Source organism: Dendrobium catenatum, unplaced genomic scaffold (genome assembly GCF_001605985.2).
Source record: "Dendrobium catenatum unplaced genomic scaffold, ASM160598v2 fragScaff_scaffold_86, whole genome shotgun sequence".
Lineage (NCBI taxonomy): Eukaryota > Viridiplantae > Streptophyta > Magnoliopsida > Asparagales > Orchidaceae > Dendrobium > Dendrobium catenatum.
Genome location: NW_021318548.1, coordinates 192,309 through 210,659, shown reverse-complemented (window position 1 = coordinate 210,659; position 18,351 = coordinate 192,309). Strand labels below are relative to the sequence as shown.

At 35.3% G+C, this 18,351-nt stretch overlaps 1 protein-coding gene across 6 annotated transcripts in view; it reads right to left on the bottom strand.

The window, feature by feature from the left end:
- Positions 1 to 5,420: 5,420 nt before the first annotated feature.
- The window catches only part of LOC110109149 (UPF0678 fatty acid-binding protein-like protein At1g79260), a 36,413-nt gene continuing 23,482 nt past the window's right edge, over positions 5,421 to 18,351 (bottom strand). Inside the window, exons 3-8 of one of the 6 annotated variants that reach the window (XR_003701474.1) lie at positions 16,295 to 16,363; positions 15,923 to 16,118; positions 6,461 to 6,654; positions 6,297 to 6,389; positions 6,133 to 6,219; positions 5,687 to 6,037 (exon numbers count right to left, since the gene is read on the bottom strand). Coding sequence is in view for 1 of the 6 variants with exons in the window: in XM_020840088.2 (XP_020695747.1) it covers positions 15,999 to 16,118; positions 16,295 to 16,363 (189 nt within the window). In the remaining 5 variants the exon portion in view is untranslated. Of the gene's footprint in view, positions 5,655 to 5,686; positions 6,038 to 6,132; positions 6,220 to 6,296; positions 6,655 to 15,733; positions 16,119 to 16,294; positions 16,364 to 18,351 lie in introns of those variants that run through there. The other 5 variants (XR_003701473.1, XR_002304541.2, XR_003701476.1 and 2 more) reach the window with 5 other exon arrangements.

Sequence of the window (18,351 nt, the reverse complement as noted above, 5' to 3'; positions counted from 1 at the left end):
TGGCTCATCCTATGTTTGAAAATATTTTTTAGGAGAAATTATTAAGAAGTAATTGCTACAAGGCAGCAGTATACCTACCGTCGTAGAGGATCTTGAGAAGAAGAAAGGTTTTTATGTTTTATGTTTTTTGTTGAGTCTTTGATATATATCTGTGTAATTTATGGGATTTTATGTAAATGTTGATGATTTAAGTTTTTAGTAGTTGTATGAGAAGAACTAAATTTGGACAATTATGGTATTGATGTTTTCTTAGTGGCTCTTTCTTATTTTATGTGTTGAGGATATTTAAATTTTGTTATAAAAGTTTATATGAAATGAATATGTTTATGTTATGATATTTTCCCGTACGACTGTCTGTTCCCGCCCCGTTAATTCGGGCTTGCCGGGTCGGGTTGTGACAAATTTTATGGAGCAAATGAAATTAACGAATGGAACATAATTGGTGAATAATTTAAAAAGAAGCATAATCGTCAAAACATTGACACATTCAACATGAGAGAGAGATGGGAGAGACTATGAGAAAGAGAGGGAGGGAGAGTATTTTTTTATTTAATATTATTTAAATATAATTTTTAAATAATATTTTAAATATTACTAATTAATTATAAAAATTAATTAAAATAAATAATTATCATTAATAATTTAAATTTAAATTTTTTATATAATATTTAAGTAATATTTTATAAATGATATTTAAATAATAATATATAAAAATAATATTTAAATAATATTACATACAAAAAGTATAATATTATATAAAAAAATACTCTCCTATCATCTCCCTCTTCCTTCCTCTCTCTCTCTCTCTCCTCTGATGCACCAACACTTCGTTTTAAAAGGGTATGCAGTGTCGGACACGTGTTGGTTACGGACACGCATCCGACATGGCGAGGAAACGTGTCGGACACGTCACTAGTGTGTCCCATTTAAAAAAAAAAATTAAACCGTACACGCATGTCGGACACTATTATATAATTAAATAAATAAAAAAATCTAATCCCGCTATTTCATATTAGCCGGTTCACACCCGAATCTTCATCTTCTCCTTAACTCCGTATTCTTATTCATATTTGTGGTCTTCCCAAGCGATTGAGGCGAGCAGCAGACGACTGGAGATCGCACCCTTGGTCTCCCCTTACAACCATAAGCAACTAGTCATCCTCAGTTTCTGGGCGTAGCTAAGGGAAGTCGATGCCAATCCGCAGAAAATTTTTCAAACATGTAAGTTGATTTCGTGATTTTTTTCTCCATTCGCCATTTCTCTTTATTTATCAATGATTATGTATATTTGTGATCAGAAAAGCATATTGTTTAAAAAATATTTTATTTGTTTTGGATTAAAATTATTCTTACAATAAAAATTTATTTATTTAAAGCGCTTTAACTACGCTTTTGTTGTGCTTTCACTGCGCATTAAGTGCGCTTTTGTTGTGTTTTAACTGCGTTTTTGTTGCGTTTTCACTTCGCTTTTGCTGCGCATTTGCTGCGTTTTTAATGCGCTTTTATCGAACCCCGCCGGGGGGCAGCGCCCCCTTGGATCCCCGGCATAGTTGCAAATTTTTAATTATTTTTAGTCAGATAGTCATAACGCATGATGCAATAGTTATTTAATTATTTGTTAACTTTGTTTGACAATTTTTAATTGTTTTACTATAAGTATTTATTTCTTCTACTTTACCAGTGATTTTAAAATTAAAATGAGCTCTAGTACTGGTGGGAGTGGTTCAAAAGAGCCATCTGTAGAACTTGATAAGCTATTATGGATTATGTTATAAAGTTAGGAAAAACTTTTGAAGGAGGGAATGTGTCATTTAAATGCAATTACTGTGGTGGCACCTACAAATGATCTTATTCTAGGGTGAAAGCACATCTTCTTAAGATTTCTGGCCATGGAATTAAAATGTGTCCTAAGATTACTACGTCACAGTTGATTGAATTGAATAGTTAAGTTGATGAAGCTGAATATAGGATCAAAAGGGCACTTCCTAAAGAGATATCTTTGCCATCTACCCATGGTTCATCCCACAATTCTTCCTCATACGTTAGAGTTGATCATTCATTATCATATAGAAGTGAAGGATATGATTCAAAGAAAAGAAAAGGAGTTGCAAGTAGTGCTTTAGAGAAGGCTTTTAACATACAACTGTGAGAAGAATTGGAAGGTGAAATTGCAAGGATGTTTTTTTCAGCTGGACTTCCTTTCAACCTTGCAAGAAATCCTCATTACAAAAATACATTCACTTTTGTATGTAATAACAACCTTGCAAGTTATGTTCCACCTGACTACAATGCATTAAGATCAAAATTATTGGAAAGGGAAAAAGCACATATTGAAACATTGCTTGAACCAACAAAAGGTGTGTGGAAAGAAAAAGGAGTCACTTTTATGTGTGATGGTTGGACTGATCCTCAAAGAAGACCACTCATTAATTTCATAATCGTTACAGAGAAGTGCCCAATGTTTATTTTTGTGGTTCTACTAAATAATTTTTTGCTTATATTTTTATGGTTGTACTAGACATTTTTGTACTAAACATCTTTATGTAATAAGCTAAACAAGTTATCATAACTTTAATTTAATATTGCTCGCCATTTTTAATATAATGTTACCTTAATTTCTATATATTATATTAAAAAATTATTATGCCGTGTCCACGCCGCACTCGTGTCCTATATTTTTAAAAAATGTCGTGTCTCGTGTCCGTGTCGATGCATCATAGTCTCTCTCTCTCACAAGTTGAATGTGTCAAATATTATGGCGCATATAGAATGTGCCAAATATTTTGACGCATTCAAAATGTGCCAAAATATTTTGACAATTATAATTCTTTTAAAATTATTCTCTAGTTACGCTCCTTATGCTAATTTTAATAACTCATCCGCTTTTTAAAATTTTGCCTATTTGACTGCCATATATTATCATGAAATAAGTTAGGCATTATTTCTTCCTTTTTATGATCATATAATATAATTTTCATTAATAGGCATCATCAATTTCAATTGCTTTTACGAGGATGACTTAGGTTCCATTTGGGATGGCTTCCATATTGCTTTGCTACATAAAAAATTATTAAATGTGGATTTGAGGAATTGCGTAAGAACCGGGTTAGGAAAATTTTTGCGGCCCGTCACTGCTTCCCACGACCTTTCAGTACCTCCCTCGATCAGCTACGTTCCGCGGTTTTGAAGGGAAAAAATGTCGTAAATTCCCCATTGTTGGAATTTTTGGGTTTGTCATTCCTTGTTTCTTTTTTTAACTCCACTTTTTAATTTGATTTGAATGATAATTTGACTCTTAATATTTGGCTCATGAAGTTTTACTATAATTTTATTCTCATCTAAATATATATATAAGTGTATCAAAGTAATTTATGCTCATCCAACTATATCACAACTGATAAACTGTTATACTTCCTAAACAAAATATATTGATTTTTATACAGCAACATCAGAAAATAACTTTCTGTGCATCAACATCACAACTGCTTTAGCGACAACTGCATCCGTCCTAAATGCACCCTTAAATTCCTAGAGTTAGAGGATGTTTATACTTTTTTTTCATGTTGAAGGATAAAAGTACTTGTAGGTCTTGCGTGTTATAGAAACTACATATAAGATGCTCGTTGTGGCCCAAAAAACAAATATCCAACTCGCCATAATCTTTGCATCGCCACCACCGTCATTTGGCAACTTGCCGCCGCCTGAAGCAGCTCACAGCCGCGAGTTGCGAAACTAGCCAACGCCACCTTCAACGATGTTCCTTCCGGTTTATTCAACAGTAGCAACACCTCCTTTGACGAAGAACGCATGCACAGGGTTGGCACTTGGGAGGTCGTGTCAAGTTGAACCAGATCCTAAGCAAGATGGGTTAGAGTTTGAGAAAGTGACCTGTTTTTAAAAACGGGTAGGGTTCGGGTCGGGTCAACAAGTATCGAGTCAATTCCGGGTTGAACCCAAACCCGACCTGTGACCCGATTTAGATAGTCGTAATGTGTTTGAGCTACTTTTTTCATCAACCAGTGTGAGAATAAATTTATCTTAGGGGTGTTAATTGAATTGTCGGGTCAAATTTGAATTTGATATGAAGTTGAGTCGAATTGAATATGCTTGAATCAAACTAGAGACTAATTTGTTAAATGGGTCAAAATATTTGACCTGAACTTGTCTCTTCTAACTCATTTATTATATGAATCATATAATTTTTTTTTATCAATACAATCAAATTAACACGATAACACGAATATGAATCTTTTAAACCTATATATAAGGCCATCGCAACACTTTTTTGGAGTTATCCTGGTGGTTATAACTGCCACTAGTTTCTTTGCAGCGGTTTCAAAACCGTTGCAGCCCCGCTGTAATTTCTATACACTGCAACAACATTCCAGAGCGGTTTATGGACCGAAAGGATACTTTCGACTAAGCGATAGTTTTTGCAGCGGTTATAACCTGTGCAAACCTATAGATTTGAAACAATTATAACCGTCTATAATATGTTCAAAATAAACTGATTCCAAAATTGTGGTTGTTTTAACCGCTACAAATATGTATAATTATGGCAATTATAACTGCCATAATTGTTTTGTATCTAAAAGAAAAAACAAAACAAAACAAGCATGCATATGTGATCCAATATACATATACATCAGCAACTAATTATTTAAAATTGATATGATATAAATATTTATCAACAACTTATCTCTACGTACAAACGATCAAAAGACATTGACCAAATATTTGAATCATAATATTGAGCCCAAGAAAAACTTTCAAATGTAAAATAAGTGCATGCAAGTAAACACGTTGAAAACCACCCACAAATATGTTTGTGGTTCTTAAGAAACAATTAAATGGCAAACTATCCATTGAAAGTAACATTTGGAAGATCTAAATAAATGGCAATATACTAACATTTCGGTGATAATATCATATTGGAAGACAATAGAGATCGTTTATTTGTTTGAGAAAGCTCAGATTTTAGGTGTTGAGTATTCAAGGAATTAATAATCAAGTGATCGTATACGGATTTGACAGATGTATATATAGGGTATTTAGCCTTGCATAATTCAACCAGATGCTTTCCTGCATTATAAGAGATATATTGTTGGCAACTTCTGTCACGAAATTTTAAAGATCAGCTTCCTTTAATACAATTATATTATTATTAAAAGATATCTGTAGCAATTCAGATATATGTTTCATTTAAAATAATTATTTTTTGTTATATCTTGTTTATGTTTTTCAATAAAAAAATTATAATTAGAATTGTCAAAATCATCAGTTTCTCAAAGAGATTCAAGTACTGAAGAGGGAGGAGTTCCTCCACATATATAACTTACAAAACCTTAATGTATAAAGTATATATAAGAGATGTGAAAAGTTCTTAAATCAATCAAGTAATAGCCATCAAAAAATAGAAATAACACCAGATAATCTCCAGTGAAACTTTTTAAGCCATTGATACGTCAAAAAGAGAAGAGCGTCCATCATTCATGTTTCTTAACCTACAACACCAAAACTCTGAGCAACATTCCAAAAAAACAGACTTTCATACCAGCATGTACTTCAAAACAATTTGCACAAATATGGGTTATCTTCAAATTGTCTTTCTCTTTCCCATAACATCATATTTCAGAAGAAGTTTCATTGCCACCCTATCAATTATAACAAGATTGTAAAATATTAGTATTCAAATGACCAACATTAAAATTAGAATGTGAAATTTTACATAACATTTGTGAGCTTCCTTCAGGTGGATGCTGCATTTGAAATTGTTGCATGAATTCCCTCATTTCAGTACATAATGAGTTGACCTCCGCTCTTAGATTTACTATTTGACTTAAACTGCTTCCATCACTACTCCTGCCCCCGCTTATGCTATGAGAAAAATATCGTGTATGAGTGACGCCGAACCATTGGGTTCTGACTCTGCCTGAGTATTCATGTCCCATAACTATACTGAACACCATTTTGTTAGCCACCACATTCCCATCCTTTGGTGTCAGCCATCCTCAGCCAAAAGATCGCAAGCTTATATCTATGTTATAATAAATTTAGTTAACTTTTATTTTAAGTAAACAAAAAATAATAATGAATTACGTATAAAAAAATTTATAGCTAGACTAAAATTACCCATCTCTGTTTAGCATCTTCAGATGACCAGGTGTCATTTTTGTGTAATATGTTCATTCTCCGTAATAGTAATCTATCCTTGATAGCCTATAACAATAAATTTGATCATTAAGTAATTATTTAGTAAATGTGAATATAAAATTTATATAAATCTAGATATATACCATCTATTGTTGCTTGAGAATAGAACTCACACGCCCTATAGTGTGAGGACAAGTCTGTTTATTTGCATTTGTAGCATTTATGGAGACTGTCTTCTGTTACATATGAATCTAACTCCATGTTGATTTGTAAACTATATATAATTAAATATGATGATGGTACTAACCTTGTCTTTTTGTTGCGACAACTTGGTGACTAGCTGACACACCACTGTGCTGCATCAACACCAGCTGGAATAGACTCCTCGATAGGACGACTATCCCAATGCTCAGATTTTAAATTAGTCTTATGGTTACGGCACTTAACTCCAATGGATTGAAGAATCCAGTGACATATATGTCCAGGAAATGAAAACTTTGACTGTAATATAAAGAAATATTTTATTACTCATAACTTAAACCTTAATATTAAAACTTAATTAATATTTTTCTTACCTCGACTTCAGCTAATATTTTTTTATTAAATAGCTCCAACCCTTATTTCTCTAATCTGGGAAAGATATAGGTGCCAGTACAGGATCTCTAGCAATGACACCTAGATATGATCCTAATAAAGCAGACTCTAAAATGTTGCTTGACACATTATTCTCATTCACCTCTACATGAACACGTGTACATGGCGGCATTTTATGTATGACAATGCATGTGGTGTGCCCCCTACGACATACAGGTACACCCTGCTCGTCTGTACATAACACATCATAAAAATAATTACACAATTACTTATTCAAAGAAATGATTAAATCAAACCTATGAGCAATATCCAATCATTTGGAGTATGAATATGCTCACAAGTAAAATGACATGGTGATTGTTGTGTGCCACTGCACTCATTCTCCTCTTTAAGTTTGCTCCACAAGTAGAATTTGGGTGGATTGGACTATAAGGGGTTTCAAATCCTCTACTGGACCCACCCCTTGATACAACCTTCTTAGCTCGTTTGAGAGAGAGAGAGAGAGAGGAAGCAGAGGGATCATGAATGGGATCTCGAGCAGGACTGACTAGGGCACGGGCTCTTTGCCGGTTCGGTCGCACAAGAGAGAAGAGAGCTGTCCGATCTGGGGTGTGCGAACAAGAGGAACAGGGCAAGGGTGGCTTGGGTTTTGCTGAGGCTGGTTGAAAAAGAGAGCTAGGGAGAGAGGGGGATCTCGTGAGCTTGCTTGTGCGGGATCCAGTGAAAACCAGCTAGCGAGAGAGGCCTTCAACTATGGGGAAAAACACACCCCTACCGCCTCAAGTCATTCTCCCGCTTCTTGAAAAAACTAAAGATGTACAACTACAATTCATGAAAAAACTCAGTTTAAGTTCAAGATTCTAAAATTTAATAGTCTAGTGAGTGTGTTTTGATGTTTCCCATTTCATATTAATTTAGTAGAAATTTCTATAATCTCCAAAATAATGACCACAAAATTAAAATTGATTAAATTTTAATTATGCTTACTAAAAAAATATTTTGAAGTTAGAAAAATTTTATTTTATTTTGAGAATTTATGTAACTTAAAATATTCCTAATTTAATAATATAAGAAACAAAATTAATTTATTATATTATTTCTAATCACATGCATAAATTTGTAATTTTAATGAACTTGATAACTTATGACCATGGCAAATCCATATGATCCTAAATTTCTTATACATTTATTGAATTTGTTAATAATGTTTAATTATGTCACTATTATCTTAATTAAGAAAATTGATCATAATTTTAGTTGCATGATATTATGTGTTTTCAATCTTAACAAGTTGAATTGAACCTAATTATTTTAACCATTTCATTGCTTCAAGCCATTGTTTTAAAGCACATGTTTAACGACCCATGTCTCACAAAAAAGATACTCCCAATCGTATTTATGTAAAGAGCGCCTACAATTTTTTCATCTATCCAAATAAGTAATGATATGGCTTGCGTCTCCAACCACTTGGGCAAGACCTGCTCTCTCTATGCTTATGGCACTTTCAACAGTATCTCCTCCCACTTGGGCAAGATCTGCTCTCTCACCTACGAGATACTAATGATGTTATTGTTTTTGGCAAGGCATCCTACCATAACATTGTTGTATTAAAGCTTCATTTGGTACAACTTTCTTACAACTTTTTAAGGCAGCTTTCTACTAAAAAAATTTTTTCAAAGGATAGTCCCCTAAACAAAATCAAAATCAAATCCTCTACCGTTTTAAATGGGCCACAAATCTAGAGGCTAACCCCACAAAGAGCAGAATTTGTTTTCTTAAAAGTGTTCCTAACCAAGCCAACCCTGCAACATTGATTGATTTTAACATTGCCCATCTTAACTTTAGCTACCTGGGGCTGCCTCTCATTGCCTATAGATCGAAATTGACCGACCTGCTAACCCTTCTTGAAAATATCCATTCTATGCTTGATGGTTGGAAAGCCAAATTTCTATCTATGGCTAGCAGGTTCTAATTACTTAAATTTTCTATTTAGGGTCTTATTGCTTATTGGGTAAAATCTATTCTTGTTCATAAAGGTGTTATTAAAGAAAATGACAAAGAAGAAGAGGATTATTGAAAAGTTGTAGCGTATGAATGACTCAACATACTCATTATTCTCATTTCATTATTGCCTGATGTACATGGGTATTTATAGGATTCTATGTATACATATGCGGCTGTGATTTGTTTCATATGTTAGAGGTGAACGGTGGTGATTTCAGAGGCCATGTGATCAGTTTAAACCTCGTTCTTGCGGCGGAGCTTATCTGTATTTTTTATCCCCCCTAAAGCTGAGGGATTCTTGTGAACTCTCATCTTGGCGCGAAGCAGATGGAAGCACGTAATGGAGAGAGGTTTGAGAGGATGTCGGCTACCTGATCTTGGGTGCTAATCGAATGAACTCGTATGATGTTCGAGTGGATCTGGTGTCGAATGAAGCGATGGTCGATTTCTTCGTTTCGTCCTTGCATGGAAGACGAGATTGTAGGCTAGTGCTATGGTTGAAATGTTGTCGCATTGAAGATCCGTCGGTTGCAATATAGGTACTTTAAAATCTTGTAGCAACTAGCGTAGCCATATGTTGTCTGTGATAACTGTAGCCAGGGCTCTGTATTCTGCCTCCGTGGATGATCTTGCAATGGTATGTTGTTTCTTGACGCTCCATGAGATCAGTGTGTTGCCGAGGAATGAGCAATATCCTGATGTGGATTTCCTTGTCTCTGTCTCACTCGCCCAGACTGCGTCTGAGTATGAGTGAAGTTGAAGTCTCCCAAGGAAATCGGTATACCATAGTCGATCGTGCTTTTGATGTACCCGATTAACCTTTTGAGGAGGTATGCATGATATGGTTGCGGGTTGTGCATGTGTTGACATAGTAGGTTTACTTGATATGCAATGTCTGGTCTTGTGATGGTGAGGAATTGTAGAGATCCGGTGAGTTGTCTGCATGTGTGAGGGTCGGTGAGGATGGGGTCGGGAGGTATGTTTTGTGGTGGATTTGTACATGAGGGGTTTGATAGTGGTTTACAAAGGTTGAGTCCTACTATGTTAAGAATAGATGAGGCATAATGAGTTTTAGAGAGAAATAGAGATTTGTCATGGGTTGTGATGTTGATGCCAAGAAAATTATTGGTTGTGCCTAAATGTTTCATAGAAAATGTGTTATGTAGTTTCATTATGATGCTTGAGATGTTGTTACCTGTGAGCAAGATGTCGTCGATGTTGATTGTCCTCATATCCTTGAGATTGTCTCATATATATAGTATCTGTCAATTTTCCGTGTAAGAAGGCATTAGCCACATCTAGCTGGAGGACTTCCCAATTTGTGTTAAAAGCAATTGTGAGTAATATCTGGATGGTTGAGGACTTGGATATTGGACTAAATGTTTCAAGATAGGACTTCGCTGCAAATGAACTTGGCTACCAATCGAGCCTTGTATCTTGCTATGGATCCATTGGAGTGTATTTGGTTTTGTATGTCCATTTGCAGCAAAGAATGGGAGTGTTGATCGGGGGTGGAACCAAAGTCCATGTTGCTTGTTGTTGTAATGCCAGAAATTCGGTGGTCATTGCTTGTCTCCAGTGTTGGTGTTTGGATGCCTCCTGACATGTGGTTGGATCTTGGGTTTGGTTATCTTGAGTTTAGGAATGTTATTGTAAAAGGTTTAGGATTGTTTTTGGTTTGAGGGATCCAATTTTGAACCTTGTTATCATTGGGTGGGTTGATACTGGTGGCGGTTTGGGCGGGTAGGGTGTTGATGTGGATGATTCTGAGGTGGAGGTATCTGCTGGTGTGGTGGTGTTAGATGAATGAGTGGTGGGAGTGGTGTTTTGTGGTTCAGGATTTTGAGTGAGTGGTATGGTAGTAGATTGGGTGGTGGGTTTAAAGAGCAAAGGGTTTGCTGGGATGATAGTTTGGGATGTTTGAGTTATTGTGGCTTGGGCAAATGGGAATGTGGTGTAATGGAAGGTTACTTGCCTTGAAATGGTTATATGGTTTGTGGTTGGGTTGAGGCATTTATATCCTTTATGAGATGTGGAGTATCCCAAAAAGATGCATGAGGAAGCTTTGGGAGCCAATTTATGCATGTTGTGTGGAGGAATCCACGGGAAGCAAACACATTCGAAGGTTCTTATAATGGTGTAGTCAGGGGTTTTATTGTATAGAATCTATAATGGGAATTTGTTGTGATTCGTATGGGATGGAAGCATGTTGATTAGGTAGGAGGCTGTGATTACTACATCTGGCCAGTAAGAGTAAGGTATTGAAGCTGTGTTTAATAAGATTCTTGTTGTTTCAATGAGGTGTCTATGCTTCCTTTCAGCAATGTCATTCTGTTCTGGGATGTAGGGACATGAAATTTGGTGAATAATGCCTTATTTTTTGTAGATATGCTTGTAAGGTTCTGTATACATATTTTGTTCCTCTATCTGATCGAAATTGTTTGATTTTGTATGGTATTTGTTTTTCGATCATGGTGTGAAATGTGATGAAAATAGATGGTACTTCTAATTTACACGTCATGAAAATAATCAATACGAAATGGGAAAACTCATCTATAAAAATGACATAGTAACGAAACCCCTGATGTGGGTGATTGGGGAAGGACCCTATATATCTAAGTGGACAAGTTCTAATGGTAGTTTAGAGTGGGAAATAGAAATAGAAAATTGTAGTTTATGGCCTTTAGCGACCTTACATGCTGGACATAAAGCAGAGAAGATAGGTATGTTGAGTTGTTTGTTGGTGTTGGAGATGGTTCCCATGGTTCGGGTGTGGGGATGTCCAACTCTGTTGTGCCTTACGGCTGTAGCTTGGTGATTGTTTATTATTGAGGAGGCGTATTGTTGAGGGATGCTTGGGTAAGCTGGGATTGGATAGAGCCCATTACGGCTTGGACCCTATAGTAAGGTTTCGTTTGTCTTGATATCCTTGACAGTGAAACCATAAGCATCAAATGAAATGGAAATATTACTGTCTTTGGTTAGATGATAAATAGAAAGAAGATTGTGAAATAGTGTTGGGATATGAAGAAGTTGAGGTAATTGAAGCTTACGGTTAGGGGTTAGTAGAAGTCCAGCTCCAGTGTGTGTTATAGGTAATGTGCTTCCATCTCCAATGAGTATGTTGTCTGTTCCATTGTATGGTAATGGATCACCAAGTGTAAGGCTGTTGATCTCATTGGTGAGATAAGATGTTGCACCATAATCTAACTACCAATCCGGATTAGGGTTGTCATTGGTGGCTGTGAGAGATGTATTGAATTTTTTTATGGAGGGGTGTAATTTATGTTGAATCTTTGCCAGCAATTTGTTGCTGAATGTCCCTTCTTATTGTAGATTTGACACATTGGAGCAGTTGGATGGTGGGATGGACATTTTGTGGTGTGAAGCAGCCTCTGCCTCTTCGTCCTCTGCCTATGGTAAAGTATAATGTTGTGTTCTGATCAGGAAGGTTATAATGTTTAGCTGCTTTAGCGTTGAGATTGATTTCTTCACTAATCAAAAATGCGTATAAGTCATCTAGACATAGTAGTTGCACCATGGTGCAGATGGTGCTTTTGAATGAATGGTAGGTTGGTGGTATACCATTAAGTGTGTAAAGGATTATATCCTTTTTGTTGATGGTGGCTCGTGCTACTGCTATTTTATCTACCAGAGTCTTGATTTCATTTAAGTATTCAGCCATGGTGTGTTGTTTCATTGAAAAATTATGTAATTCATTTTTGAGTTGAATAACTCTTTATCTATTGGACGATTGCAATCGTCTTTCAACAGTGGTCCAGATGCCTGCGGATGAGTCCAGGGGAAGAACGTATGGTAGTATGGATGGAGTTAAAGTGGAGCAATGGGCTGCTACTAGGTTCTGATCAATCAGAACCCATTCGGTATATTTGGGATTTGTGATGGTTAGCCCATCAGATGTTTGTTGGGGACAGGGTGGTGGGTAAATAGTTGTGTCTATGAAAGTGGCACAACCATTTGCTTTGAGTAGTTTGGTTACTTGGGATCTCCATATAGGGTAATTATCATTTGATAATGAGGTGGGCACTATGATTTTAATATTTGAAATGACAAATTTCAAGGATGCAGGTATAGTGCTTGAGTCTACTGGTGGATCAGTCGATGGGTTTCCTATTTGGGAAGAAGAGGATTGGGCCATGAGAAGTATTTAGATTTCTTACCTCTCACTGTGATCTTCAGTATTCACTAAGGTCTGGGCTCTGATACCATAAAGAAAATGACAAAGAAGAAGAGAATTATTTAAAAGCTGTAGCGTATGAATGAATCAGCATACTCATTATTCTCATTTCATTATTGCTTGATGTACATGAGTATTTATAGGATTTTGTGTATACAAATGCGCTTGTGATCTGTTTCATCTGTTACAGGTGAACGATGGTGATTTCAGAGACCATGTGATCAGTTTAAGCCTCGTTCTTGCGGCGGAGCTCGTCTGTCCATTTTAGTTATCAAATACATCAGTAAATAATGTACCAAATTTGTCTTATTTGAAAACCCACATGCCAACAAAATGCATATAATATATTGTGTTAATATATGCAAGCCTAGGGAGTACGGTGGTTTGTGACATCCGTCTATTTCTGACCTAGCTAATGCTTTCAGAAGCAAACTCATTTGGGTGCTTCATGATAACAAAACTTTACTTACTAAATGGTTGAACAGCTAATACTTATCCCTTTGGAGACCCCTTGATCTTGAAACCTCTCCTTTTTGGAAATACTGCACTCCTCAGCTCTCTCTTGCCTCGAGCATAACCTCTACTATTGCAAATGGAAATCCTTTCTCCTTGTTTTAAGATCCTTAGATAATTGACAAAACTTTAGCTGACAGTTTAAGCACTCCATTTATGGTCTCCCTTCTTTTGCAGCCCTGAGGTCAAGCTGCAACCTCTCCCTACGCCATTTCAATCTCTACACCACACCATCTTGCCTACTCCCCGCTCTCAGGGGACCAATCAGCTTATATGGAATGGTATTGCAATCCTTCTATAAGAAACTTCATTGTGAGCCTGTATGCTTAACATTCAAAAGTCATTTGGTGGAAGCTGATTTGGCACAAGAAGTATGCTTTGTTTTTTTAAATTTGTTCAGGATTGGCTATTAATAATGGGTTCAAAACAGCTGTCCTTAAGAAATAGTCCTAGTGACAGTAAGTGCTATCTGTGTAATAAAGAAAATGAATCTATTATTCACCTATTTTTCATTTGTTCAACCACTATTACAATCCTTAAAACCATTCACCCTTGAATGAACATATTTCTATTCTCAACTACTCGAATTCATTGATGACATAAATTGTTCATCAAAGATGCAAAAAAAAATTTACCTGCTTTAGATTCATTGTTTTGTTTATCACATATGGAGGGAGAGAAATCCTAGAAGATAAGTTGGGAATATTACTAGCACAAAACAATGAATCTAAAGCATGCAAGAATGCCCTGAAAATAAAAAATTGCAGATTGAAGAGCTCAACTAAATAGAATGATATTTTTCTAAATATTTTGCCACATCCAGTGCTAACTTGAATGTTTACTAAACTGGTTTGATTCTTTCCTTTTTGGTTCGATTGCCCTCTGCATCACTCTATGTTGCACCGATACGGATACGGCGACACGTACGGGACACGTCAATTCTTAAAAATACAGGATACGGGTATGGCGCGGACACGGCATCATAATTTATAAATCATATATAAAAATTAAGAAAGCAATCAAAGCATAATATTTGAAATTACAAAAAAAATGACAACAACATCATTTGTAGCCTTGTAGCTTATAATATCAAATATAAGAAGCATTAAATGTCTAGTACAACAACAAAAGCATAAACATAAATTGTCTAGCACGTAAAGTTTCAACTATTCAATAGAAGGAATGATATGATTAGCTCCTTCAGTGGTTTGTCTTTGAACTTCTATATACACTTCAATAAATATTATAGCTTTTAATTCAGGCTCATCAAGTGAAAGATTAGTAATTTCTAATATTCTCATATCATCAAGAGACTCAAATCCATCTCGGAAATGAGAGAAATCTGCTCGCAGCCGCGGAAGTAAAAACGACACATCTTTTTTTTTCGGATTTCTTTTTGTTTTTCAACGGACACGTGTATCGGATACGAATGTCCTTTTGAAATTAAATAGTATTTTAATTGGATACGTCTTTGGCGTATCCGACACGTATCAGTGGAGTATCGGAAGCGTATCCGTGTATCGGATACAGCATGCCTTCATAAATAGGTGTATCGGTGCAACATAGGCATCACTACTAGAGTACTATTTTTTGGTAGTTTTATACGTGATATTCACTTTGAACTCATCGGGTGAATATTCTTTTGATGCTTACAGAAGACTTATGATGCTTGGGCTTAGAAGCTTCGTCGAGATATATCAACAATCGAAGCAATGATAATAGTTTTCCATTCACTGCAGACTTGGACACACTGATCAACCAATCTCATCTCATTTTGTGCAACCGATCGGTGGGCCTAAGAAAACATCAATATATGTGCTCTTACATCCTTGTACTGAGCGTTGAACACATTATTAATGTAATTTCCTATTCTTTTCTGTTTTAATATTTTGACCATAATAAATGTATTTTTTGTTTAGGTTTCCTATGGTGCTAACGCCACACTTGTACTCTCATTTTGAATCAACATAAAGAGCTATGCTCTCAATTCCTCCCAAAAAAAATTGTCTTTGTAATACAAGGCCTATCAGGTTGTGCACATAGTCAAAATACCCGTAGGTCTCCAACAATTCATATCTTTAGAAAGAAACACAGTAGCTTATATAAATTATTTATTAATTTTAAGGCAATGGTTATATTGTAATAGATTTACTAAAAGCTATAAATGTGAGTAAAAGGATTTCTGCCTATTACCTGTTTTCTATGCTCTACGAATTCTAATGCCAATTTCAGTGGTGAGGAATAGCCGATAGTATTTTACACCTTTGATGCTAACCAAATGAAACCTATTTAACATTGTTCAATGCAAGGAAAACAGTACTGCTGGATTTCAATCCTGTCTACGGATTCAGTATAGGATACTGTTGGTTGGCCATTTATGATAAGCTTCTACTTAAACAAAATAGTTGTAATCTTCCAGTTAAGCTTATTGATAAGTAAATAAAATACAACGATACTTACATTACAGCAATAGTAATGCTTGTTGCATGACTCATTTTTGCACCCCGTGTATCAAGTTTAAATATGGATAAATATTTCAAACCTTCCGGAGCAAAGCTTTAAGATGAGGCTGAAGACTGGTAATGTTTGTTGCCATCTGAACAACATATGATAGCTCGTCATTCACTACCTTGAAGGCTCGGGTTATTTCCTTCACCTGCGAGTATAGGGAAATAATGCTTCTTAAAGTATAAGAATTTACCTCCAGGTCCAATTTCAAAAGAATTAAGGCATTTTTTTACTAGGATGAGCTTTCGATTCTGGCACAGTTAGAAGTCTGGAAATAAAAAACAAAGCTAAGAATTCACTTTCGATGCATTTCCAACAAGCTACCTTTGATGCATTTCCAACAAGCTCACTTTGCAGCATGATAATCTTGTTTTCAGCATCGTATGAACCCTTCTGCAGATTGAGAGGAAGTGCAGATCAAACCACAGGCCAGCACTATTGTTAAGAGGGAAGACAACAATGCTAAAAGCTTCTGCTACAAACTGGCCTACTTGAAAAATATTCCAAAACTCATGAATTTGATAACTTCATAAAGCATGCAAAAAAAATAATCCATAACGAAAACAGGTAAATTCTTCCTCTCAACACCATCCCTTACACCTTGAGACTTCAATCTTCTCAAAATTTAATGCAAAGCAACAAATGGAATTAATGCTTCTAATATTGAGAATTTGATTGTTACCTCAAGCACGTAACATAACTGATAAATATATGAAGACTATTTGCTAATTTAAAAGTCTGACATCTGAATATAAGAATTATCTTATAATGGAGCATGGCTGGAGACGAATGCAACACATGATGGAAAATAACCTCCTTTTTCCTATAAAATGCAGGAAAAACATCTTTTATGCGTTTTGGTTATGATCCTTGTGAAGGGATGAGTGCATGTAATAATGGAGGAAACAATGAAGACCATATGACGCATATTGATATTGAAAGAGATTTGAATCAAATGACTATGCCAACGATGATCTAAATAGGATGGGCAGATTTATATCAGAAACTCGAGGGTAGTGGCAGTAAGAATGAAGTTCATCAAGGACAATCAATGGCTCAACACAACTCTTGATGTTATCAGGCAGATTTGAAATAGGATGATCAACATAGAGAATGAAGACAATGACCACAACTTTGCAAAAAGTTGATCAACTAAAATTTTATAATAAAATTTAGTATCCAACACATATTTTAAACAAATTAGCAATCTCAAAATTAGAGAATTATACAACTCATATCCATCTAAGCCTCTGATGTACATAATTAAGGTCCAGTTTAGATCTCAGGTTGTAACATCTACAGTAAAAACTAGATGGCTTAAAAGCCATTTAACCCCAATATTCAAGTTAAAAAAGCCATCAATAACTTCAAAAAACACAGCCAAAGTAAACATAGCAGCAGAACAACAACAAGAATACCAAACATTTATCCTACTATGATGTTAAGAGTCAAATTCTCATTTAAACCTAAAAAAAAAAAAAGGTCATTTCTCATATTTTCTAACCAAGTCTTTTTGGGTCAACCAATAGCTTTCTTAACATAAGTCAAATCTAATACATCTAATTTCCTAACCGGGTCATTAGAAAGCCAAAGTAAACATAGATAGCATATAAATTTATCACAAACCAAACCTGGATTTAGAAGTTTGAATTACAAAGGAGAAGATAATTTATTTAAATGTGATCTTTTAACTTATATAGTTTGCGATAGGTTTTGATTAGTAGTCATTATTCCTATAGAAAAATGCACTTGATATATACAAGAAAATGAAGATACATTAACCTATTTCAACATTTCAATTTCATCAAACATTGTCCCACATAACATAAAATGCTTAATGTATACTGCACCATACATACAACAAAAGGAACCTCCCAAAATAAGACAAAGGGAAACTATATGACGCTTTTACCAAAGTGGTGGTACCATGCCGAGGTATGACAGACTTTCCGGTCACTTGAAAGACTGCCAAAATAAACTTAATCCCTTAATTCTTTTAATAGTTTCCGCATACATGGCAATCTCTTGTATGGTAGGAACATATAAATAACGTGAATGAAAAAAAATCTACAATCTTTGCTCAACTTTTGTTAAGGATATAATCTCGAATATGGTGTCTCCTGCATGTTTCCATCCACTGTAAGCCATCTTCCAGCACCTTTCAACCCTAACAAATTTGATTTAGCAACATAAAGGCCATTTATTCTGAACCTAAAACATAGACTAAGGTACTTCAACCTTTACTTTCTATTCAAATCAACATATCTATCAAATAAACTCATTAAATTAATAGAAACCACTTGTTATTTGTTAAGATGAACATGTTTGTCTACTAAACTATCATTTCATATGATCACGATTTCAACAAAAGAAAAACCAAC